At 41.0% G+C, this 27,494-nt stretch overlaps 1 protein-coding gene across 1 annotated transcript in view; it reads left to right on the top strand.

Annotated features, from left to right (window-relative positions):
- The window catches only part of GRIK3 (glutamate ionotropic receptor kainate type subunit 3), an 813,353-nt gene that overhangs the window by 509,484 nt on the left and 276,375 nt on the right, over nt 1-27,494 (top strand). Inside the window, exon 8 of the mRNA XM_082244657.1 lies at nt 24,397-24,504. Coding sequence (XP_082100783.1) covers nt 24,397-24,504 — 108 coding nt within the window. The remainder of the gene's footprint in view (nt 1-24,396; nt 24,505-27,494) is intronic.

Here is a 27,494-nt window from a genome sequence, read left to right as displayed (position 1 = left end):
GAGGGGGGATCGGAATCGGATGCTGCCGGATACCGCTATAGGAAAGTCCGCGGCTTTTCGTGCGTGTAGGCTGCGGCTGGATGTCCGTGCTCAGCGGCTCTTTCTCTTTCAATTTTTAGCTGGTTGGGGCCCCAGGGGATAGGGTAGCAGGTATTTGTGGCAGATGTTCTCTAAAAGAAGGGATACGGAGAGGATTGCAGTGGATTCTTAAAATAGATCGGCGGAGCTCTTCTCCTAGGCATCCGCCACGGTCCGCTTCCGGCCACGCCCCCCCCATCCAGATCATTTTAATTACATTTATGTCACCTATTACTGACAGGGGAAGTCTATATCAGACCCTACATTAAATTTGAAACCTTGTCAACTAAGGGGCAACATTATGCGCTATGTATGATAGAGGAGACCCGGTCATGGTTACCCCCAAATAATTGAAAGAGGAGACAAATTTAAGATGTGGCATGGTTGATAGTAAATCCTTAGGCAATGGATCTAGTGGCAAAAGCACAGACTTCTCCCAGTTAACAGTTGACAGCCAGCCCTGAGAATCTGGCTAACTCATCTATATAATTCATAACTGCTGGCACAGACGACAGAAGATTAGATAAAAATAAAAGAACATCGGCATACAGTGCTACCTTTTCCTTCTATATTTAATATAACCAGGTTAGTTAGGTCCGAAGCAGCCCATAAAAGGCATGCTAAGGGTTCAATAGCAATGGCAAAAAGCAGGGGTGACATGGGACACCCCTGCCTAGTGCCATGAAAAAGCTTAAAGGGTAAGACTGTACACTATTAACCCTGACGGAGACCCCAATATAATATTTGAACCCGTTGCCAAAATGTGATGCCAAGACCAACTTTCTCTAGAATAGCCAAAACATAGGGCAATTCCACACTATCAAAAGCCTTAATGGCAAAAAGGACCAATCCGTATAAGTCATCAGAGGGGAATAGATTTTTCTTCACCCCCTTCCTCTTTCCTTCCCTATTTTTAGGATAATTGGAAGATTCTACAGGCACTCATACATATATTTTATTTGCATACCCATGTCCTGCATCTTCTCCTGAGGAAGTGCGTTTAGTGCATGAAACACGTCAAGCTTTTATTGGATGCAGCTACATCATTACTACATGTTTGCACATTGATCCAATGTATGATATGATATGCTATTTGGAATTGTTATTGCTTTTTATCTGATCTCATGCAACTATAGTAGCTCTTATTAATAACCAACTTTCTTTATTTCTGTAATATGACATATCTAATTGTGTTTGTTATTATCTAACAACTAATAAATTGGTATTGTATCACATCTGTTTATCAGTTTTTTACCACTTGCCTCACTCAAAGTCCCAACCCTCCTTTGTTTATCTTCTTAATAGGGATGGAGATGCTGGTCTGTTGTATCAGGGATCTCAATCGCCAATTGCGGTTCACATTGGACCAATCTGGTTGCCTGGTGTGGAGGATTCTTTTTATGTGGCCTTATATATCCCCCCTTTGGATATGAACCTGGGGTCCTACGTTCCTCTTTTCAATACTATAAAAAATCCCCCCTTCCTTCCGGACTACCTAACCTTTGCCTTGATCGTTTAAGGACATATTTCTTTTATTGGTCCCACCAAGATATTTTTGCCTTTGGGGTGGAGCTACTAGTCCCAGCGGCCCAGCTCCCAACACATACCATCTTTACCTTATTTTATAGAGTGACCTGCGCTTTGGTTCCATTTGACCCCTGTGTACGCCCCAAGACAATTTTTTGCCTGTTTTTGTCTTGAGGAGAATGTAACTGTCTGTATACGGTCTTGACGAAGCTTACCGCGAAACGCGCTGACATTTTGAAACAGACGCACTGTCACATCCATGCAATTTTGATATGTATTGTATTCCTACTGTACACTTGCTTTATATTCAGTAGTTATGTTGTTCTGCGTACATTGTTTGATGAGCCTGACGTTGTTTTGGTCAGCTTTATCATTTTAGCTTGTCATTGATTTTAATCTTGAATCAATAAATGTTTATTTTATTTTATTTTTTTATGGTTACCTGTCTCATGATGTGCCCATAAAGTCCACATATAGGTACAGTTGCTCTCCACAACTGTTGTTTTCTGATTTTGAAACTAGGATTATGGTACGCTATTGACAGCTCCCCTTTTTTTTCTAGTAACAGAAAATATTTTTAGCACTGATTACTGTAGTAATGTCACTGGTCCCCCCCAAAAGTGTAAAAAATGTCAGTTGCGTGTCCGATCTGTCCTCCGCAATGTCGCATTCTCGCTAAAAAATGCAGAACTTATTGTGCAGTGTTCAAGTGCCCTCTGGTGAACCCTGTTCATATAGGTACTTAGCGTATGATTAAGTATGCAACGGCTATGTGGGTTCTGTCACTTTCACCTGGCACATTGATTGTCTCCTGTATACCCTGTTGTACGCCTGTAATTCCTTTATATTTTGATGCATGACCTTTACACTTAAAGTTTATTTTTTATATGGTTGTTTTACATGTATGTTTCTATTTTTTTAAAAAAAAATCGCAGATCGCCGCCATTACTATTAAAAAATAAATAAATAAATAAAAAAGACATATAGCTTTGCCCTAGTTTGTAGACACAATAACGTTTGTGCAAACCAATCAAAATACGCTTATTGGGATTTTTTTTACCAAACAGATGTAGCAGAATACAAATTGGCCTAAAAGGATGAAAAAAATTGATTTTAATTTTTTTTTTCGGGGGAATGTTATATAGCAGAAAGTGAAAATTCTTTTTTTTTTTTAATTTTTTTTTTTTTGAGAATTGTCACTCTTTTTTTTGCTTATAGCGCAAAAAATAAAAATGGCAGAGGTGATCAACTACCACCAGAAGAAATCTCTATTTGTGGGGAAAAAAGGACATCAATTTTATTAAGATTCAGCATCGCATGACCGCGCAATTGTCAGTTAAAATAACACAGTGCCAAATCGCAAAAAAATGGCCTGGTCATTAAGGGGGCAAATCCTTGCAGTCCAGAAGTGGTTAAGATAGTCTAATATTATATTAATCTAATATAATATTAGTCTAATATTAACAGCAGTGAACATATTGGGCATTGAACAGAGCAGGTGAGTATAACATGTTTATTATTTTAATTTAAAATTGCCTTTAGTAACACTTTAAAGTAGATGTAAATTCAGAAGGTTTTTTTTTATCTTAAAGCATACTATGCATAAGATAAAAAGCCTTTTGTGTGTGACAGCCTCCCCAACACCCCCTAATACTTACCTGTGCCCCCTCTCTGTCCAGTGATGTCAATGAGTTCCTCGGCTGTGCGAGACTCTCCCTCCTGATTGGCTGAAACCCAGCCATGGTGCCATTGGCTCCAGCGGCTTTCAATCAAAGCCAGTTAGCCGTTTAGGAGAAAGAGAGATGGGGCCAAACCACAGCTTCCAATGGACACACAGAGCTGCAGCTCGGTTTGGGTGCCCCACAGCAAGCTGCTTGCTGTGGGGGCACTCGACAGGAGGTAGGGGCCAGGAGGCTGCTCTGTTCAAAACCAACTGCACAGAAGAGGTAAGTATACCATGGTATTTTTTAAAATTACTTTAAGAAAATAGAGATTTGTTATAATAATGGTCTTCAGTTAATTTTATTCAAGTTGCTTTATTAGTTATTGTTCTTTCCCTTTCTTTCCCTCTCTCTCTCTCTCCCTCCCTCTCCCTACCCATCATCTAGTTGCATTAATATATAATTTTATTTCATTTTGTCAAAACCCTTATTTATAAACACTTAATTTTAATTCATTGTGTTATGGGATACAACCTTTAAAAACAACTAAAACCCTTTGTCCTGTAGGACATGCATATGTAACGCCTCAATAAGCATCACCATATGCAAACAAAATCTCCACAGATATAATCCTTTATTTTTTATACTTGCATCAAATCTATGAATATTCCAAAACATTATGCTGTTGTCTCAGGCCTAACAATGAGTCATCTTATAAACCAGTTGTGCTTATGTGAGCTAATGTAGTCCACAATGATTAAACAGTATCCACATGGTTAGAGATGTATTGGAAAACCCAGGATGATAATTGGACTCTCCAGGGTTGATTTACTAAAGACAAATAGACTTTGCACTTTGCAAGTGCAAATGAACTCTGCAAGGGCATTTGCTCCAGAGCTTAGTAAACAAGGTAAAACTTCACTTTGCAAAGAATACCCAATCGCATGCAAAGAAAATTGCTTGCACATAATTAAATGATGGAAGTCAGCAGAGCATCACCTCATTTACTAAACTCTGGAGCAAATTACCATGCAGAGTGTAAATGAACTTGCAAAGTGTACAGTCTATTTGCCTTTAGTAGGTCACCCCTCTGTTGTAATGCTGTCCCAGTTGTTAAGTAATGCCACAGATGACCATTAATAGAAGGTGTCATGGACAGACTTATATAGTCACGAACATTAAGCATTATGACTGTACTCTCATTGGAGGCACCTTACCTGATACATGTAACTAGGGAGTAAAGTGTTTCAGATGCTTGTCTACTGTGTACAGTACTTACTGTATATAAATGTGGATAGATAATATTGAGCTGGGGTTTGCTATTCCCAACTGTGGTATAAGAAAATGTCACCATATTACTTGTCAGATGGCCCTCAAAGACCATTATCAGGTCTACCAGGGGGTTATGCACTGATCCTGAGCACTATATCACTTTTGAGTGTTGCAGCTCAAACCATCAATGCCATCTAATTATTTAAAAGATAAAGGTGTAGCTCTAATCTTATTGATATATAGCAGAAATGCCACATATTAGGGAAAGTCCACAATATGAAAGTGTCCACTCCACACACAGATGTGCAAAAGCTATAAGTCCAGAGAACCACCACCGAGCCAGAAGACACACTGCCTCTTACCAAAAAACATGGACCCTAATTACAAAGGTTATGTTCAGCATTCAGGTATATAGTCACACCGGCACTCCCACTGTGATGACAGGTACAATCTCCTCCGTAGGTAAAGCGCTCAGGTAAAACAGAAAAAAGGCATCCTTTTAACACAGAGGCCTCCCGCAGAAAGTCATCTCTCCGAGAACAGTTCCGCAAATCTTTAATGTCCGGTGTGGTGGTGAGTGACCCGGGTGTGACGGAGGACCGCAGTGCCTGGACTGTGAATGTGAAGTGAGCTCAGTCAGGCTCCCACTCCCTGCTCTCCAGACTGCAGCCTACAGCCAAGGAAGGAGGGGCTAATTATTGCCAGCGATATCAGACAGTCTCCATATGATCACTGATTTACATGGGTTGTTAACCTTACAAAATGTGCTCATACCGTGTCCAACAATTACCATTATCCTCCCCGTGCAAATTTACCCTAGAGAAAAAACACTTTCTCAAGCTACACCCTCAAAAGAAACCATCCATCACTGAATATGCAAAAACTGTGGTGAGCCAGCGCTATGCAATAGCACGAAGGGGAATATATACCTTCTAAACAATGAAACAAAAAACAAAGTGCAGCGCTAGTAATAAATGACATATCATAAATAGCAAAATGATAAAAATGAATGAATGAATGTGTCCATAATACAAAAACAAACCGAAGACTGAAATATCCAGTCCTCTATGTTAGTCCGTAATCATTGGTAGAGAATAAACTGTAATGTGTAGGTGTCAAAGCACATACTAAAATATACTGTAAACAAAGAGTTCAGGAAAAAGTTCATAAAAATGATGAATCCAACTCCAGTGACTAGCAATCAGTGACAGTACTCCTCCACCAACATATGTATATGCTCACCAGATATCCTGAGAATATGGACCTTGATTTACAATCCCATCAAGAATTGGAAAGACCCCTTTAGGGTACAAGGAAGTCCTCTCAGCCAAGGAATGGTGGAATCAAATAGGCCGCCGTTCCACAGCACGGATACAGCGGTTGGACACCAGCGTGTAAGCCTGTTCCCTGGGAAGTATCCCTTCTGTGGAACGGTGGTCTATTTGATTCCACCATTCCTTGGCTGAGAGGACGTCTTTCCAGTTCCTGATGGGATTGTAAATAAAGGTCCATAATCTCAGGATATCTGGTGAGCATATACATATGTTGGTGGAGGAGCATTGTCACTGATTGCTACAGTCACTGGAGGTGGTTTCACCATTTTTATTAACTTTTTCCTGAGCTCTTTGTTTACACTATATTTTGGTGTGTGCTTTGACACCTACACATTACAGTTTATTCTCTATGGATGATTATGGACTAACATAGAGGATGGGATATTTCACTCTTCAGTTTGTTTTTGTATTATGGACACATTCATTCATTCATTCAGTATCATCATTTTGCTATTTATGATATGCCATTTATCACTCCCATCTGCACACCTCTTTCATAGGTTACTTCTTCCCCCCCTAACATCCATCCACAGCTCAAATCTGCACCCTCTAGCCACAGATCACCTCCGCACAACTTATTTCTGCACACCCTATTTATAGCTTAGCCCCTTCCACAACTTTCACTTCCATAACCCTCAATGGTGTAGCATGAGGGGGGCACAGGGGAGGCTGCCTTGGGTGCAAAATTTTAAAGAAAAAAAGGAACAGTTTATAGTGTTACGCAGGATCCCACTGATTGGCTCAGTGAGGCACCTAGTACAAGACACTGCATGGCTGTGGTAGGCAGGAAGCTCCAAGTACAGCCTGGGTTATACAAGCAGCTGGAGTACAGCTGCTGCATACATTAACTCAGATCACAGCAGCATAGAACATGTAGCAGCCACACACAAGTAGTCATCCAAACCAATCTTTCCCAGTCCTGTGGGGCATTGAGCTTTAGCTCCACTTCCACAACATCATTCTCCTTTCCCCTTGCCTAAGCACTGGAAACCCACGATACACCACTGTAACACTGATATGCCACAGTTTGCCCACGGTACAGCTGTACCTGCTGTTTTCGTGCAGTTAACTCTTGGTTTCACGTTGACTTTCTATTACGTCATGCAAAAGTCCTGCATGCGGCATCTTTAGTGTGCCTTCAGAAAACACACAGAAAATGGATGGCCTAATAGAAAGTCTATGAGAAACCATGGGTTAACCACACAAGAACTGCGGGTACACCTGAGCAGTAGGCAAAGCACAGTGCAACAGTGTGAAACCAGCCTAACCACCCCTTCCCACCATAACATACTGTATATCTCTGCACCCAATTCTACCTTATGCACAACTCCAACCTTGGCACCCTCCTCCTTCCCCAAATCTCTTAATTGCATCTAGCCCCCCCCCCCCCATCACCAGCTCTTATTACAAACTTACCATCCACAGCTCTCGCCTATGCGTCCAGCACCCCCTAATCTTCACTGTCTGATTGAAACCTTTGTCTAAAGCCTAGTACACACTGTTAGTTTTTTTTTTTTCATTCAACCCAGAGAGCTGAATTAAAAAAAAAAAAACTGACAGCTCAGGTCGAGGCGCTCCGGTCAGCGCTCTGAGCCATTGGCTTCTGTTAGTTAGGCTGTAGTACACATAGGCTGGTTTTTGTTGAACGAGCCAATGCCACCCTACATTCGACCCATATGTATGGGGCTTTAGCAATCTAACAAGGAATAAGATACAGCCAATGGCTGAGAGTGCTGATCAGGAGCCAGTCAGCAGACCTTTTTTGGTCATACCTGATGTTCAGCCCGTATGTACGGAGCTTTAGTCATCTAACAAGAAATAAGTCACTGAAAAAAGTTACTGTCTTTAATTCTTGTATAAATTGTATTTCTGCTGCCTGTAAATGACAGGCTTTTTAAAACAGGCAAATGATAGAAAGAACTACATATATGTAAAGCGGGCTAAGAACTACAACTGCTGGCTAAAAAAATAAAATATTAAAAAATTCATATTTTTAACATTTTTATTTTTTATTGTTTACCCTGTTAAAGAGAGAAAATATGTACAAAACAATTTTACATTCTCTTTAAATGCATAATATGCACTGAGAACTGGGGAATGCAAAATTAGATACCATTTTATTGATATGAATTTGTGATGTATTGTCATGGATTTAACAACTTTTTTAACGCACTGAATAGTGTAACACTAGCATAGCTTGCAACATTCCCTGATTTGGAGGGACTGGTCCTATTTTGGAATAAAGTCCCTGTGTCCCTCTTTCCTCATTTGTCCCACACTTTGGTTTGGTGTGTACACCCATATAAAAACTCCTATAAGGAAAAGCGTGTTGCCTATAACAATCATTTATGTGTTTCCATTCAGTAACAAGCCTAGTACTGATGCCTAAAAATAGTATCCTTTGAACTCACTGCAGTGGGAACAGAGACAGGGGATTGGTACTTCCGTAGGAGTCCCCAATAAACTGTGTTGCCTGCATAAGAGATATAGTATGTTTCTTGTATGGATATCACCACCTATCACTATACTTTTGAGTAATATTTATATTAGATCCAGTTGAAAAAATGTACACATGTAGCGCTCAATCCTGTTGGAGCTGCTGAATTTGTTGAGTCTTTCCCCCACACAGCAAGGCAACAGGAAATTTCACACTTTCTTCACAGGCTTGATAAACAGAGTTTTTTTTTATTTTGTTTTTCTTTATTTAAGGTATAACATGGATAGGGAATGGGGATGCATGGGATGTCTAGAACTGAAGATCTTGAACAAACTCTTGAGGACTTGCTAATGTCTCTGGCAACTAACAACTGGCTTCAAATGTGCTGTCCGCCCATGGGAGTGATGGTGCAGCTAAAATAACTTCAAAAACATTTTGAACAGGTTCTGCTCCTTGCAGGAATACCAATGCACCTGGCAACTGCTGCCCCAAGCTAGAGATATGGGGTTGCTTTTGGCTGCTTTGCGCTGGTTCCATGCTGTCCCTGGTCCTGGACATGTTGGAGACCAGCCCTTTTGTCCTCTCTATACAGGCTTGGGGTAAAGTGAAATGGAAGTTACTCACTCAGTCCCTTTGGGGGGTTCCTGGAATCCAAGAGGGTACTGTACGTGCCTTCTGCTATACAGGCTGGGTCCTTCTTTTTTCCTCTCTCTTCCTCCTCACTTTCCTTCTGCCCAGGTGTAGAGCCCCCCAGCACAGGGGCCCTCTACAGGTGACTGAACCCTAGATTCTGTTCTCCTCACTGCCAGGCTTCTAACTATTTATACAACTGTTTCCCCATCTATTGAGCCTTGCCTCCTCAGGGATTATTGAGAACTCCATAATTATCCAGGCTGCAACCTCTGTTCCTCCATCTTCTAAGTTCTATACCTATCCATTTATTTCTGGAAAGCCAGGGGAGGTAACAGAGCCTCAACAGTGAAGCACTGCACAGTCAAAAGCAAACTAACCCCTGCTCCTCTGCCTATAGAGGGGCCAACTAAATATACCTCACCTAGCAACTTGGAGGGTGCTACACACAGTGAGGGAAAAAAAGTATTTGATCCCTGCTGATTTTGTATGTTTGCCCACTTACAAAAAGCGATCAGTTAATAATTGTAATGGTAAGTTTATTTCAACAGTGAGAGACAGAATAACAACAAAAATATCCAGAAAAACGCATTTCAAAAAAGTTATAAATTCATTTGCATTTTAATGAGTGAAATAAGTATTTGATACCCTATCAATCAGCAAGAATTCTGGCTCCCAGGTGTCATCTATACAGATAAAAAGTAAGGATTAAGAGCACTCTCAGCTTGTTACCTGTATAAAAGATACCTGTCCACAAAAGCAATCAATCAATCAATCAATCAATCAGATTCCAATCTCTCCACCATTGCCAAGACCAAAGAGCCTTCCAAGGAGGTCGGGGACAACATTGTAGACCTACACAAGGCTGGAATGGGCTGCAAGACCATCGCCAAGCAGCTTGGTGAGAGGGTGACAACAGTTGGTGCGATTATTCACAAATGGAAGAAACACAAAATAACTGTCAAAGTGCCTCAGTGGGGGGCTCCATGCAAGATGTCACCTCGTGGAGTTTCAATGATCATGAGATTGGTGAGGAATCAGCCCAGAACTACACGGGGGAATCTTGTCAATGATCTCAAGGTAGCTGGGACCATAGTCACCAAGAAAACAACTGGTAACAAATTACGCCACGAAGGACTGAAATCCCGCAGTGCCAATAAGGACTGAAATCCTGCAGTGCCCATCTGAAGTTTGCTAATAAACATCTGAATGATTTAGAGGAGAACTGGATGAAAGTGTTGTGGTCAAATGAGACCAAAATTGTGCTCTTTAGCATCAACTCAACTCGCTGGGTTTGGAAGAAGAGGAATGCTGCCTATGATCTCAAGAATACCACCCCCCCCCCCCCCCGTCAAACATGGGGATGGAAACATTATGCTTTGGAGGTGTTTTTCTGCTAAGGGGACAGGACAACCTCATCACTTCAAAGGGACGATGTAACGAGCCATGTCCCATCAAATCTTGAGTGAGAACCTCCTTCCCTCAGCCAGGGCATTGAAAATGGGTCATGGATGGATATTCCAGAATGACAATGACCAAAAACACACGGCCAAGGCAACAAAGGAGTGGCTCAAGAAAAAGCACATTAATGTTCTGGAGTGGCCTAGCCCGTCTCCAGACCTTTATCCCACAGAAAATATGTGGAGGGAGCTGAAGGTTAGAGTTACAAAACTTTAGCCTCGGAACCTTAATGACTTGGAGAGGATCTGCAAGGAGGAGTGGGACAAAATCCCTCCTGAGATGTGTGCAAACCTACAAGATGTGTGCAAACCTACAAGAAACGTCTGACCTCTGTGATTGCCAACAAGGGTTTTGCCACCAAGTACTAAGTCATGTTTTGGGAAGGGGTACTTATTTCACTCATTAAAATGCAAATTAATGTATAACTTTTTTGAAATGCGTTTTTCTGGATATTTTTGTTATTCTGTCTCTCACTGTGAGAATTTTAGACTGATCTGATTCTCATGACACATTTTTTAAGGTGTGTGACCCTTGGATCTGGAATGTTGCCCCTTCCAGATTTCAGACCACTCTTCTTTCCATTTAATGCCCCCCGGTCGCTCACCCCACAGGACCCGTTCTCCCTTCCTTTTCCCCATCCTCTCCTTATTCTTCTTCTATTGTTTGTCTCCTTTACTTATTTCTTCTTTCCTCTCTTTTTCCTTTGACTCTTTGTGCCGTTTTTCTCTTCTTGCTCGGTACGTAAGACCATGCCTACATCTGATCAATGGAAAACTCTAGGAATTCTTCTGTTGTTTTTATTGCACTATATGCCGCTGGGGGGACTTTTGGTCCCCGTCTAACGATTTTTTGCTGATAAACTTTATATAGTTTACAATGTTTTAAGTTTGGCTTATGTCCTATGTCTGTATCTCGTTTTGTTGCTATCTGCTTCATATGTTCCATTGTTTGCATTGTATGCACATACCTTGCTTTGATGTATGTTTATGCCTTTTCTTAAATAAAAACTTTTGTACAAGAATTGTAGACTGATCATTTCTTTGTCAGTGGGCAAATGTGCAAAATCATCAGGGGATCAAATACTTTTTTCCCTCACTGTATGTAAGTTTACAAAGGTCTATTTGTTCATTGCTAAAAATGATCTTAAAACATGTAGCAGGTGCATATATAAGGAACTGTTAAAAAATAAACACATGTGCACTACAGATCATGAGCTGTGCTTCTTTGTACTCTCTAGTCACACTTCTTTAGCTTCGCCACCCCTTCCTTTTGGAATCTTGCCAGCATAACATGTTTACAACTTCTTTATTGTCTATGCATAGATAGCCCTCATGTGCAATCAGGGTTTAAGATTTATGGAACGTCTTAATGACAGCGGATAAATAAACAAGTATGCCACAGAGTCCAGGGATTTGCTTTGAATACTAAGCACTATGAAACCAGGCCAAGCAAATCCAGAAAGCATTCTGCACCTGGATCTTCGCAGCAGAGGTGGTCAGATGTATTCATCAAATGCAGTGGGAATGCACACAGACATGTATCTACTGATCCTTATGTACACAAGCATTTTATCCTGGCAGTGAACAGTAATACATAAAATAACATGACCCACTGCACTACCATGTTTAACATTATTCCTCACCCCATGTTTGGAAAATAAGCAAAGAGATTGTCAGCCTAGACTTGTCCAGATTTACATCCCTGGAACCAATAGACACAAAAGCTTTTCAACAACTTGTCTTCTTCTGGTCAACTTCATGAAAAAAAAAATTATGCTTTTGCAGAAAATTAAAATCTCTTTCTGTTAGATGTATACCATAATAGTAATGAAAAAGGTGAAACCTAAAATTACATTTAACTTCCACAGCACAATAAATTGAACAGCAAAATGTCAGCGTTAGGACAGTTTGAACAGAATAACATCAGCATCCTTTGACATTTTACCAAGTATGTAAATTGAAATCTTTTGTCTACTTTTGTATTTTTGAAAGAAGAAAATGCTACAAAACGTTGTGTGCCAATAAAGGCAAAACCTTTTCAATATTTTTTTTCTTTTTCATGCAGCACGAACACAGACAAATACCATGGGCAAATCAATACCTAACCTGGGTCCAAGGACAGGTTTTATCCAAAACATAGAGATGTATCTTAACCAATTGACCTCCGGAAAATGTACCCACCCCTTCATGACCAGGTCATTTATTGCAATATGTCACTATTTTAACTGACAATTGCGCAGCCATGAAATGCTGTACCCCCCAAAAATGTGGTCTTTTTTTCCCCACAAATAGAGCTTTCTGCTAGTGGTATTCGATCAGCACTGCGTTTAATTTTTTTGCGCTATAAACAAAAGAAGAACGACAACTTTGAAAATAAAATGCAATGTTTTTTTTACGTTCTGCTATAAAACATATCCAATAAAAAAATGTAAAAATGTAATTTCTTCATATGTTTAGGCCAATACATATTTTTGGTAAAAAAAAAAAAATCCCAATAAGCGTATATTGATTGGTTTGTGCAAAAGTTATAGCATCTACAAACTATGGGATATATATATACTGGAATTTTTTTTACTAGTAATGGTGGTGATCAGTGACTTATAGCGGAACTGCAATATTGCAGCAGATATTCTGACACTTTTGACACTTTGCGGGAACCAGTGACAATAATACAGTGCTCAGTGCTAAAAAGTATGCACTGTCACTGTACTAATGACACTGGCTGGAAAGGGGTTAAACAGTTAGGGCGATTAAAGAGGTAAATGTGTGCCTAGCCGTGTTTTGGTGTACTGTGTGTAGCACCCTCCTAGGTAGGTGCTAGGAAAAGTATATGTGTGGCCCTGTCTGCTTATCAGGGGGGCTTGAACAGTTAGTTAAGCTGTCATGTGTTTCCAGGTGTAGTCTGTTGAGCCTGGGGAGTCTCCCCACTGTATCCAATGAGGTCTCTTGTTGGACGGTGGAGGAAACCTGGCCGATAGTGCACCAGGGTTTATAGCTGTCCCAGTGGGTGGAGTTTGCTGCAATGCACCCTGGGATTGGGTATAAAATTGGCGGGAGCATGTGACAGAGCATCTTTGGCAGGAAGCAGAGTCCCAGTAGGGGTGTTACGGCTGTCTCTCCACCTGTCAGAGTGAGTGAAGGTGTCCTGGGCAGTTGGCCTAAAGGATCGGAGGTTGAGCTGGGCTGCAGAAAGGGATCCATAGTGTTGATGACTGAGTGGAGCTCCTGGGCAGAAGTTTCCAGAAAAAACAGTGTTGTGAGTACTCAAAATCTGCCCAGGGGTCTGCCTGAGAGAGGGGGCAACTGCAGAAGGTCAAAGGGATCCAGCAGCCAGCTAACTGATAGTTGTGGCATAGAAAGGGGGCTCCAAGCGTTAAGCCCTGAAGATAAGGGAGTGAAAGGGGGCGCCAGTGTGGGCCCTAAGGAGTTCAGCAGTGCAGCAAAAGTGTACAAGTAGCTACCTCAGGAAGGAGTACCTAAGGCAGCTAAGAGAGGATTTCTTTATTTGAAGCTCAGTTACAAGAATAGTTCAGCGTTAACCATCGCCAAGTCAGCATTGGCGGGCATTCAGCCAGCCTCAAGCCAGTGTCAAACAGTACTTCTTAATTGTCTCCACCAAACTGTGCATAGTTGAGTTAAAGGAGTATCCCACTCATCCCTTCTCCCATCCGAGTTCCTAAATAAATCAAAAACCCAAAGATACTGGACTGATCATTGTCTCAGTGCTCCCACTTTGAGAAACATGCTTCAATGTGCTGTTGTTGTTAGCAGTAGCCCAGGGGGACCCATTCACACCATATCCAGCTGGGAATTGTGCTACATGTGTTTACTGCCTTTACTAAAGGAAGGAATGGATTCTATTCCCTGCTTTGCAGGGAAAGAAACTTCATCACTTTCCTGCTGATATTACAGAACTCTGCCTTATTTACATAGGCAGAGCTCTGTCCTGTGTGTCTTCCCGACAATTAGCAGTCATCCATTGGCCGGAACCCGCTGATCGGCATCTGCTTAATCACAGGACACCTGGGTCACCGGCGGCGTGAGTGTGCACCCCCTACCCGCAAGAAAACAGGAAAGCTGTGTTGCTGTTGTATATGTATGTTATAGGGCCAGCAAGCGGCTTAAGACTGTGTCCTTCAAAATTATTTTCACAGCTTTGAGTGAGTTCTGGTACGTTGATTCCCAAGATTTTAACATTGAACTCCAGGTAGATATTAAAAACACCAATCAATGTAGGTTTATAATCACTAATACATCATTTAATTCATTTTGAAATGCAGCAGTATAAGTACCTGAATTTTGTCTCTGGCATCTGCGTCTTGCAGTCCCTGTACAGTAGGGCTGAAGTGTGATATGAAGAAGCAGTATGAGGAGCCAGGGCCGGTGATAAGGCAGTACAGCCAGCCCTTCTGCTGAGCAGGAGAGCTGACTGTACTGCCTATGCTGACACTGATTTTCATGCTACACCGGCAGTCAGCACAGACAAGGCAGAGGCCTGGGCGCTGCAATCTGTAACAGAGGAAGCAAGAAATCACCCTTATTGCAGTGCTTCTGCCACTATACATGCGGGATCAAGGCAGAGATGTAGTGAGGAGGGCAGACAGCCCCCCCAAATCTATCAAGACAATATTTTCACTAAAAATACACTAAAATCATTATTAGCAGACACACACATGACAGAGGACCTGTGTGAATTAGCTCTTTTTAACAGTTTTTTTACATTAAAAAAAAATTGTACTGCTTTTTTTTTTTATGTTAAAATGTTTTACAAATATTTTATTTTACATTCTTCAAAATGATTTATTAGAATGTATAATTATTTGTTTTTTTTTTACAAAATAGTTTTTTACAGGACAGGGAAACCTGCAGCACTGTTGGAAGGGGGCACAATGAAAGGGGGACGAACAGGAAGGGAGGGGGGGGTCAAAAGCAGGCAGAACAGGGAGGGAGATCGGTGTTGGAGAAGCAATTACAGGAATGATGCCTTGTGTCTGTGTCTCCCCCTGCAGCAGGTGAAAGCTGGCAGGAGGGGGAGAAACTGTCTTTCAGCTGCTGCAGAGAGCTAGCTACACAGGGCTTCCTTCTGTAATTGCTCCTCCGCCCAACCGCACCAATTCCTTGTGCTGTTGGCCCCCCCCCCCTGTGTGCTCGGGCCCCTCTATCAGTGGCCCTGATCAGACACCTCGGGACTGCAAACTACTGCAAACCTTTGAAGCAATCAAAGGACAGTGTCATACCTCCTAGTTGGCTGCAGTTTCTGACTGTCTGGTTACACAAAATGTTCACAGGGTCTGTCCAGCCACTTGTACCTGGTTGAAGTGAACAGAAAGGTGGCTGGCTTTAGTAAAGGTGGACTGCAAGGAAGGCTGAAGGAGCTGGAGCTGCTTCTACATTTTCTATTTTTTTTTTATTATGTTCCTGTGCCCACCATGATCTCTATTAGATGGTCTCTACTGAGACGGGGCTGAGAGTTTAGGACTGTGGGGGGAAATCTGTACTGGATGGGGATTTGGGGCTGGGGGGAGGGAATCTTCATGGGGGAATATGACCTTGGAGCCCATTCATTTGAATGGGCTTTAAAGAGGTTGTAAACTCGATTTTTTTTTCTTTTTTTCACCCTGCAAGAGAAAGACATAATGAGCTAGTATGCATCGCATACTAGCTCATTATGCAATACTTACCTTAGAACAAGCCCCCGCAGTGCCGCTCACTCACCTCTATGACGAGCGACATGTCCAGTCGCCCGTCTTCCGGGATCGTGGCATCCGGCCATCTGATTGGCCGGAGCCGCGGTTACGTCACTCCCGCGCACGCACGCGAGAGCCGACAGTCACGGCACGGGACTCTGAAGGAACGACACGAGCGGCCGTTCCTTCAGAGCGCATGCGCCAGTGACGTCACTGGCTGCATGTAAGGTAAATATCTCCTAAACGGTACATGTTTAGGAGATATTTACAGTACCTATAGGTAAGCCTTATCATAGGCCTACCTATAGGTACAAGTTGTAGAGGAGGGTGTACTTCCTCTTTAACTCACACCAGACCACAGAAAAAATAGCGCATGCACTACTTTTTGGTGGTGTGCTCACAGAAGAATAAATACAATTCTAAAAAAAAAAAAAAAAAAAATTCTAAAACATTAACAAAAAATGAAGGGCCCATTAACATGTGCTTTGCTATCTGAACAGCTGTCCACATTTGGATTGCACTTCAGAGAGCTTTTGACAGGTGGTGAGGAGGCAAATTGCCTCCTCACCGCCTGTTTTAACCCCACACTAGCACGCCGCAGTCATGTGCTTTGTATGCAGTCGCAGGGCACTTGCAGGGCAGCACTTTTTCGACAAGGGTATAATTTCTGCCATGGCTGTGGAGCACAGCATCAGAGTCATTGCATGTGTATACCCATAGCCATTGCCTCCATTGCTAAAGGGGGTAGCAGGTTGGGGGAAAGTAAAAGCACAGCTCAACCATGGGTTTTTACCATCCAAAACAAAAAGTCCTAAGGATTCATTCATTCATGTAGTCTGGCCAAATGAATGAGTAAATTGTTCACACAACTGGAGCTGCCTGTTACTCTAATCGGACACAGTGGTTGAATTGACACATCCATAGGTCCTAATTAGATTGTAAGCTCTTCTGAACAGGGCCCTCTAAATCCTCTTGTATTTTATTGTATTGTATATGTACTGTCTCCCTCTAATATTGTAAAGCGCTGCGTAAATTGCTGGCGCTATAGAAATCCTTATTAATAATAATAATAATAATTTGACAGGTGTGCAATTGTAGGGAAGTGGCCCTAAATGCACACTTTGTTTGGGGTCATACACCTGCAGTCACAGGCCCCTGTGAACAAGTCGGATATGACGAAACATGTCAGGGAGTGAACCTTACGGCGACCGGAAGTGATCGGGGTTACCACGGAGGACAACACAGCTCGGTTCATCAGCGTGGAGAGGGTGAGCCAGCCTTGCAGTGCCAAGTGGTACAACCGTGATACTTCCTGCATGAGTTTGCAATTGATTGGAGGCTTATATTTTTGCTTTGTTTGTGAGTACATTTGATTTGGATTTTTTATGAATAAATGTGTGGAGTTCAAACAATATTATGCTAGTGGGTGTCCCCCTCTCTTTTACCTTTTGCAAATACGGTGAATGGGTGAATCATTGTGAGGAGAAAGAAATCCCCGCAGGGAGAGACACGATCGTTTTGTGGTTATTTGGTCGGAGGAGATCTGTGTGTTGTGTTTGTGTCCATTAATAAGGATATTAGTGTATTTTTTTCTTTTCAGTCTTAGTATCTTTCAATATTTTTGGGAGGGAGGTGCCCTGTCAGGTAGACTGTACGGGCCCTGTGATTTCTAACAGCAGCACTGTGAGGAGCCAGCCAGTTCATATGCTGACAAGCATCATGCTTATAAGTAGATAAAGCAGAATGATGGAGAGATGTGCTCATCACTGTGCTCCTTTTAATGTTACTGTACAGTAACAGGCTGGGTGGATCCAGGTCAACCTGGGTTTAGAAGAAGTAGAATAATGCTGACCAACAGACTGAGGACATCTAGTATCAAACAAAAAAGGAGTACAGGTTCATATAAGATTGTGGAACTCTCTTCCACAAATGGTAGTAAGTGCGGGGAGTATGGCTACTTTTAAAAGACTCTTGGACATACATCTCCAAGATCAAAACATTCAGGGGTATGGGAAATGAATATGTCCACACACACCTACACAGGTTGAACTGGATGGACTATTGTCTTTATTCAACCTCAACTACTATGTAACTACGTAGGTGAAACCTCTGGATTGGTGGGCGGTAATGGGCTGTTGTTTTCTTTTTTTTGGCTGGATTTCTGCTTTAGGTCTTACTGCACCATGGTAAATCACTGCACCGAGGTTAAATCACTATCTAGTTAGGTTAAGGACTTTGGCTTTATCTATCCATGACAGATATGGAAGTGAGTGTTATATACCTCTTCCTAGCTCAAAAATTGATTGCTATAGATACCATTAAAGGTTTGGGTTGACTCTTAGTTAAACCCGAACCCTACCCCATAGCCCATTCCCTATTTCTTAGTTTGCCTGCACACCCACTTGTCCGTTCCCCTGTGTTATAAAGCACGTGGGCTGACCTAGGTAGTTTTTTTTTTCAATGTCATTTTTAAAGAACTACATTGTACTGTTTCATAGCACATGCTGCTTAACCGGTTGCTGACCGCCGCACGACTATATACTGCGGCGGTCAGCCCCGGCCAGGCAGAGTGACGTATGGGTACGTCACTCGCCTGTCACTGACTTGAGAGCCAATTGCGGGCGGGCGCGCGCCTGCCGCGGCTCGTTCACTGACAAGTCAGTGCGTGTGACCGGCAGACCTAATGTCCACCGGTCACACTACAATCGCTCCGGTGAAGGGAGAAAGGCGGAGCGGCTTATGTAAACAAGCCGCCCGTCATTCTCCCTGGTGTAAAAATGAAGATCAGACAGTTCTACTATGTAGGACCATTGATCTTTGTTTTTACACCAATGTCCCTATACAGTTAGAATCACGCCCCTAGGACACACTTCCCCTCCCTCTCCAATACAGTTAACCCCTTCCCTGCCAGTGTCATTTTTGCAGTAACAGTGCATATGTATAGCACTGATTACTGCAGTAATGTCACTGGTAACCCCAAAAGTGTAAAAAATGTCAGTCAAGGGTCCGATCTGTCCGCTGCAATGTCGCAGTACCGAAAAAAAAATCGCAGATCGCCGCCATTACGCGTTAAAAAAAAAACACCAAAAATGACAAAAATCTTTCCCTTTGTTAGTAAACGCGATAACTTTTGCGCAAACCAATCAAAATACGCTTTTTGCGATTTTTTTTACCAAACATATGTAGCATAAAACAAATTGGCCGAAAATGTTAAAAAATTTTGATTTTTACATTTTTTTGGGGGGAATTTCATATAAAAAAATGTGAAAAATATTGTTATTTTTGCAAAATTGACGCTCTTTTTTTGTTTATAGCGCATGATCAAAAAATCGCACAGGTGATCAAATACCACCAAAAGAAAGCTCTGTTTGTGGGAAAAAAAGGATGTCAAATTCGTTTAGGTACAGCGTCGCACGACCGCGCAATTGTCCGTTAAAATCACGCAGTAAAGAATCGCAAAAAAACCCTGGTCTTTTAGCAGCCAAATCCTCCGGGGCTTAAGTGGTTAAGACATCTCTCAGCATGGTTTTTAAATGACTTGCATATCTTCAATGTTGCTCTTTAGGCTGCTTGAGAAGACCCTTTCTCCACTGAATGTTTTTTGCATTAGTACATGCCCCTATGGCAGTGATGGTGAACCTTGACTCCCTAGATGTTTTGGGACTACATTTCCCATGGTGCTCATGCACTCTGCAGTGTAGTTGAGCATCATGGGAAATTAAGTTCCAAAACATCTGGGGTGCCAAGGTTCGCCATCACTGCCCTATGGCATGTCCCAGCTAACCATCATGCTCTTTAAACAATACCGATGAGCCACTGGTTTGGTTTGAACCCGTTTTCGGTTTCAGTTTTAGGCTTGTTCATGGTTTGGCATGACAAATGAAATGGGTTTAATATTGGGAGCATGTGTTCTCTAGCATCCTAACAACCCATCCTTACCTAGTCCATTTAGCTGTCAGCTAAGGATTCCTTGGATGGATACTTGTCTTTGAGGCTCTTGTACATTTGGGGCACATATCCTATCTATATAGCTGCCCTTACAACAGCAAAGTAATTTCTTGCTAGGATTATCTCTTAAAATGTAATGCACACATTGACAAATCCTTCTGAGGTGAAATATTTGGTTAAGGGAGAAATGTTTACAGAACTGTAAGTGCAATGCAAAATGTTATTTGAATGTCGTGACTCTCTGGCCAGGGAAATGTGTTGTTTTTTTAGAATTGCTGTGCTTAGAATAGATCACTTGGAATAAGATAAAACAAAAGAATAGCCTGCTGTTTAGAAAAAAAAAAAAATCACTGTGATTGTTCCTATTTATATCTGTGTTTTACTGAGTAGCCTGACCTCAGATCAATTTAAGAAAACAACAGAATTTCCTGTAATTTCAAAATGTTCTCTTGAGATTCATGATAACATGAATAAGATCAGTTAGTATGTTTTTGTATGTATATATAACATATATATATATATATATATATATATATATGTATATATATATATACATATATATGAACAGCCCTCTAATGTTTCCAACATCTTTATTATTTTTAACAGGCCCATCTTCTTGTGCAATCTGAGACCACTTTCTTGAGATAAGAATATATAGCACTCCATGTATAATTAAACATAATTTTGTCGAGTCATGTAAAGAACAATGGGACAGGGGGGCTGATGGATACTCCAATGCTATATAAGCAGCTTGGGCAGTAAGCGTGTCACCATCCTTGAACAATATCAGGCCACACACTCTCAGCACTGGGAGCTAATGGGGCATCACCACATCCTGTTCCTATAAGAGATAAAGAGGTCGGTGGAGGGGGCTAACAGAATCTGGAAGCCCATTTTAGGATACGGGTGCTTCAAGATATCTGCAAAGATCTTCTCTTGCCACAAATCCTGTCCAAATGACAGGTCCCCTTTACTGCCTGTATGTCAACAAACTGACCAGGAATCCTGGGTGACATAATTGACCAAATAATGTCATATCCATATTTGATCAATGACATCACCCAGGATCTCCAGCCACCTTGAAGTTGAGGCGAAACTTTATGTGAAGATCTAAGAATTCTCCCAAGCATTTTAATTAATAAGGTTGTAAACCCTTACATATACCCAGTGAAGTGACTGGCCTCAGGTGATACACAGAGATGAGAAAAACCTTCCTGCATAAGTTGTACCTGTTTATCTGTGGTCTCCTTTTCTCTACAGCCATTCAAAACACATAGTTTATACAGCTTGTCTGAGCTTTCAGAAAGCAGGGGGCAGAGAGCTGAGTTACACTCTGCAGAACTCAGTTCGAGAGAGTTGATTGGATGGAAGAGACACACCCCCCTTCACAGTGGAAAAGAGCTCTCTTGGTAGCTTAAACTACTACAATGATGTAAGGCTTCCATAGAGGCTGATTTCAAAAGCATACTTACATTGGCCAAACTGGCCCAAGGTGATTATGCAGAGTATTTTGCATCGTTATTGCAATATGTTATGCTAAATATATTATTATTCTCTTCCCAGAAGGATGGTAACGTTTTATTCAGGAATCATCTAAGGTCACCTTACATTTCCCAAAATAAAATGTTTCACCTTGGTGTCACAATCATGTAAATTCTAGTGTATATGCAGTAATGTTTATCTTCTGGTCCGTGTATAAATATCTCACATTGACCAGCCACCTAATGTTGCGTCTTACCTTGGGAAAATTACACTATTACAGTCTATAGAGGTGAAGAAATGCTTCATGACTTCACTTTCTTAAATAACACGTTTCAGCCTAGGTATTGTTTTTTGCGTGGAGCTTAAAAAAAACTGTAATGATAAAAGGTTAAGATTTTGTTGAAAAATTATACTGGTTGTGCATATTGTCAGAAATGTCTTGATAAAGACTTGATGAATCCATAGTAAGTGATTGTTAGTTACTTAGTTAGTTAACATTCAGGTTATTGTTCAGATTGAATATTTTATGGTGAGAGATACTGAAATAGAAAGAGACATTAAAAGAGAAAAGAGGACCAAGAATTTCAGAAGCAGATCTACAAGGGACCAGCAACAAAAATGGGGTATTTGTCAAAGTGGAGGGAAAAAAAAAAGCTTGGATGAATGGTCATTATGTTATAAAGTTCCAAATATTCTACATTAAGTAGTTAATCATACTTAAAAGGAAAATAATTGCTAGTAATTACTTAATGTCTCTCATTTCCTGCTCTTTCTACTTGAAGCACAACTTGCTAGTTGTACATTTTGCCCTAATTACTGGTGCAGTAAGTACTACCCTGAGAAATTGTATTTTAAACTTTTTCAGTTCAGTTTCCAACCTTGTAACCCTTTGGGATCCTGTGTGGTAGGATGGAAAACAACTTTCTGCAAAAATAGTTTTTCTGGGAGGATAATTTGGGAAAAGTACTGTAGGAATTAGGACCAGTGGAGCCCTGGACGGAAGGCTAAAAAGATGTGCTGCTTGAAAATGTGTTGACAAGAAACATGCTGATACAGTAAAAGGAAAAAGTTGAGTGAGCATAGGGATAACCTCATCAGTTTGCTGCTACTTTTTTCTTTTTGTACAAATACAAATCCTTGGGCGGATAAAACAGCTCCTATGTCTATTTTTTTACAATTGTACACTATATTACCAAAAGTATTGGGATGCCTGCCTTTACATGCACATGAAATATAATGTCATCCCAGTCTTAGTCCGTAGGGTTCAATATTGGGTTGGCCCACCCTTTGCCGCTATAACAGCTTCAACTCTTCTGAGAAGGCTGTCCACAAGGTCTTGGAGTGTGTCTATGGGAATGTATGACCATTTTTACAGAAGCACATTTATGAGGTCAGTCACTGATGTTGGATAGAAGGCCTGGCTCGAATTTGCTTAGCCATGTCTTTATGGACCTTGCTTTGTGCACTGGTCCAAATAATGTGGTGGAGGGAAGATTAAGGTGTGAGGTTGTTTTTCAGGGGTTGGGCTTGGCCCCTTAGTTCCAGTGAAGGGAACTCTTAATTCCGTCAGCATGCCAAGATATTTTGGACAATTTCATGCTCCCAACTTTGTGGGAACAAATTGGGGATGGCCCCTTCCTGTTCCAACATAACTGTACACCAGTGCACAAAGCAAGGTCCATTAAGACATGGATAAGCGAGTTTGGGAAGGAGGAACTTGACTGGCCTGCACAGAGCCCTCTCCCTGACAGAACAAATTTGGAATGAATTAGAGCGCAGACTGTGAGCCAGGTCTTCTCCCATAAAGGTCCATATGGTCCATAAAGACATGGATGAACAAGTTTGGGAAGGAGGAACTTGACTGGATTGCACAGAATCCTCAACCCGACAGAACACCTCTGGGATTAATTAGAGCGCAGACTGCGAGCCAGGCCTTCTCTTCAACATCAGTAGCTGACCTCACAAAAGCGCTTCTGGAAGAATGGTCAAATATTCCCATAGACACACTCCTAAACCTTGTGGACAGCCTTCCCGGAAGAGTTGAAGCTGTTATAGCTTCAAAGGGTGGGCCAACTCAATATTGAACCCTACAGACTAAGAATGGATGCCATTAAAGTTCTCATGTGTGTAAAGGCAGGCGTCCCAATACCTTTGGTAATATAGTGTATTTAGTTGTTTACCTTTAATGTGAGATGCTTATTATTTTAATGTATAACTAATGTATATATCTATGCAACATTTATAATTATATAAGGCATTCAGGCAAAAGGTTAGTCAAATTTACTACATAATGTGCTCCTAGAACAAAGTAGGTATAGTAGAGCCGTACACCACACGTTCTGACTCCATTCCACAATATGAGAAATTACCATTTTTTTTACAAATTTTTACTAAATATTCAACTTCACATTGCTAGACTGATGCATGCTCATATAAATTTCGTAAAGTATCTTTGTTGAAACGCATTTGTTTTCTGTGGTTTTTCCCTTTTTTGTGTCAATATTTTTATTAAAATTTCAAGAAATCGTAACAATTCATAGTTTGCCCAAGCAGGGCCAACATTAAATAGGCATGTGAAGAAACAGCGCGTGTACGCATAATAAGTAACATAACAGTAAACTGTTACCATATTTTTCCCTTTTCAAATAGTGGTGGTCCATTAAAAAAAAGTGGAGAGCATAAGCAGAAAATCGCGTTAGTATCATAGAACAGGCAATAATGAAGTGATTATTAATTAACCAGGGTGTTTTGGGAACTGGATGAGAAAAGAGGGAGAAAAAGACTACCGTGAAAGCTGTAATTAAAATTGAGCATTGTACTCCTGTATCAAGTGATGATTTATGAGTCTTGTTAATTATCATACTTTTTTTTTTTTAACAGGCCCAGTGGGAAGGGCTCACCGGACGAATCGTGTTTAACAAAACCAGCGGGCTGCGAACAGATTTCGATCTAGATATCGTCAGCCTGAAAGAAGATGGTCTTGAAAAGGTATGTATACATTTTATTCATTGCTTTGTATATATTTCTTACCTTGTTCTATGGTTAAGAAAACTCTTTAGATAGCCTTTATTTCAAGGTCACTAAGAACTCATTGACACCATTATTTCTAAAAGGTCAGTCAAACAGATGGTAATCACATATTAATAATTACATCATTTTTGTCTTAATTAAGCCATTATGTTTCATTTCTGTTTCATGAATATATTCAGGAACACTTTACATTATAGTAGATAACCTTACAGAAAAACTATGTATAATAAACTGTTATTAAATTAGTAGAAAAGTGGGACAAAGAAAACTAAAGCTAAAGTTTTTGGTTATAACAGCCAATCTGATGCCTCATTTTAGCAGAGAATAGAAGATGTAATTTGACTGGCTGAAAAAGGCAGCTGCTCCGTATTTGGTCTACCTTTTGTTTCTCCACTTTTCAAAAATCAACCATTGTATTTAATAACACTCTCTAAAATGCTATTAAACCCAAAACAAAAATATATTATTTTGTGGTTTACTACATGTTAGATTTGTTTTAGGCGTTTCTACCTTGTGAAGTGAAGTACATCTAAATCTGCTAGTGCAATACTACCCCAGATTGGCAATGCTGCTGTCCTAAGGTGTCTCCTGTGCACTTCCATCCAGATTGGAGACACCCTAAGACAAGATGTGTGTTACTTGCCAGATCACCAGGAGAAAATAAAGGAAAAACAAAAATAAATAAATAAATAAATAAAAGGTAACTTATGCAGCCACCCTATTTAAGGACATGTGACCTGCAATAAATGACATTATTTTTTTTAGGTTTGATACAACTTTATATATTCCCCTTGGCTCTCCCCTAGGTATTACATAAAAGGTTATCTAAGCAGATAAAGAAAGGAGAGCAGGAGTAAGTCCAGCACTGAAAGTAAGCAGACAGTCCCAAAAAAGGAGAATGCTATGACGTGCAAGTAAAGAGAGGGTAGGGATTGGGCAATTGTTTAGGGTTCACATAGTCTTTTTAACAATCAAATTGTTTTTTTTTTCATTTTGTCGACTGCAACTGTCCTTTATTACTCAGATAACTAAAAGACCATGTGAGTGTATTCCAGCACACAAATGCTTGCCACCTTCTGACAAATGGCAGAATTTCCAGATTATTAGTCCTGGTCTGCATAATGTCAATATTTAACCACTTGCCTACTGGGCACTTTTTTCCCTTCCTGCTTAGGCCAATTTTCAGTTTTTAATGATGTCGGATTTTGAATGACAATTGCGTGGTCATGCAACATTGTGCCCATTTTTTTTTTTTTTTTTTTTTTTTTTTAGACACATAGAGCTTTCTTTGGTGGTATTTAATCATCACTGGATTTTTTATTTTTTGCTAAAAAAAATTAAAAAAAAGCCCATCTTTTTTTTACGTTTTTTTTTCCTTTGCTTGTTATAAAATTGTATAATCAAGTAATTTTTCTTCACTGATGTGTGCTAATGAGGCTGCACTGATGGGCACTGATAGGCTGCAGATAAGCTGCACTGGTGAGCAATGATGAGGCTGCACTGATGGGAACTGATGAGGCTGCACTGATGAGGAGGCACTGATAGGCAGCATGGATGGGCACTGATAGGATGCAATGATGAGCACTGATAGCTAGGCGGCAATGATAGGCAGTACTGATAGGCTTTATTCATGGGCACTGATATGTGACACTGATGGGCACTGATAGGAAGCAATGATAGGTGGCACTGATAGGCATTGCTGATAGGCATTAACAGGCAGCACTGATGGGCAAAAATTGGTAGCACTGATAGGCAATGTTGGGGCTGCACTGATCACTTATCAGTCACTTGCCGATAACCAGCAAATCCTGTTTAAACTGTAATCAGCTGTGATTGGTCACAATGAGCCGCTGTCATTAGCTCTTCACCCCGATCTGTGATCAGCTGTGTCTGAAGTATGCTCACCGCAGAGGGTGTGTGAGAAGCGCAATCACAGGAGGACATAGATAGATGCCCTCCCGAAAATGTGCTACCGTGCTGTGGCCATCATTCAGCTATAGCGCAGTGGTGAAGAGATTAACTTTACAATGGCAGTATTTGATCTGCTTTTTTTTTTTCAAAGTTAAAAATTATGAGAAGCTTAGCTAAAACGGGAACCGATCTCAATCTAGCGCAGTGGCCATCTGCAGCAGCTCTTTTACCTCCTCTCTCTTCTCACAGGAGACTCTGCTGCAGCAGCGAGAGTCACTAGCCCCTGCTGCTGTCAGCTAAATCCTATAAAGAGGAAGCAGTGGGATGGGGTCAAGCTGTGCTATGTGTGTCTATGGGCGCACACAGCTCGGCTCAGGATTGAGTCTGCACATCTGCCCTCATAACAAGTGATTTGTTATGGGGACAGATGGAGAAGAGGAGGAACAAACAGCACTGGCGGGCAACTCTAGAAAAAAAATTAATGATTTGGGGCCACTCTGGGCAATGTAAGCATGATATGTTTGTTATTTTAAAAAATACCCTATACAGTCACTTTAATGTCTGCTTGTTAGTCAACATTATGATAGTATTTGTACTAATGTGTGAAAAGGACAGGGGCGCAACTCATAGCAACTGCATCATAGGTCACATTCTAGTATTTTAACTATACTTACCTGATAAAAGTGAAATTTGATTAATTGATGTGGACAGGGTAAACTTTTGCTACATTTAAAAATTCCTTTATTAATAAACACAGATTTCATAGATTAACTAGTATCTCTAGACCACTATTCAGAAGTAGCAGTCTCTTTCCTTAACTGACCCTCAGATTTACATGACAAAGGTGTCCTGTTTTAAATGCCAATTTGTTGATATATACAATGACAAACTCCCTAAAGCTCTGTCTTTGAAAACAGTATGGTCACTTTCTGGCTTTTTAGAGTCCACAGGCAGCTTAAGGGCCCTTTCACACGGGCGCTCCGTATGTCCGCAAATCATCCTATTTTTTTGCGGATGATTTGCGGACATAATGTAAG

Source organism: Pelophylax lessonae (assembly GCF_965119305.1).
Source record: "Pelophylax lessonae genome assembly, chromosome: 2".
In the NCBI taxonomy this organism is placed as follows: domain Eukaryota; kingdom Metazoa; phylum Chordata; class Amphibia; order Anura; family Ranidae; genus Pelophylax; species Pelophylax lessonae.
This window is presented reverse-complemented; position numbering and strand designations above follow the sequence as displayed.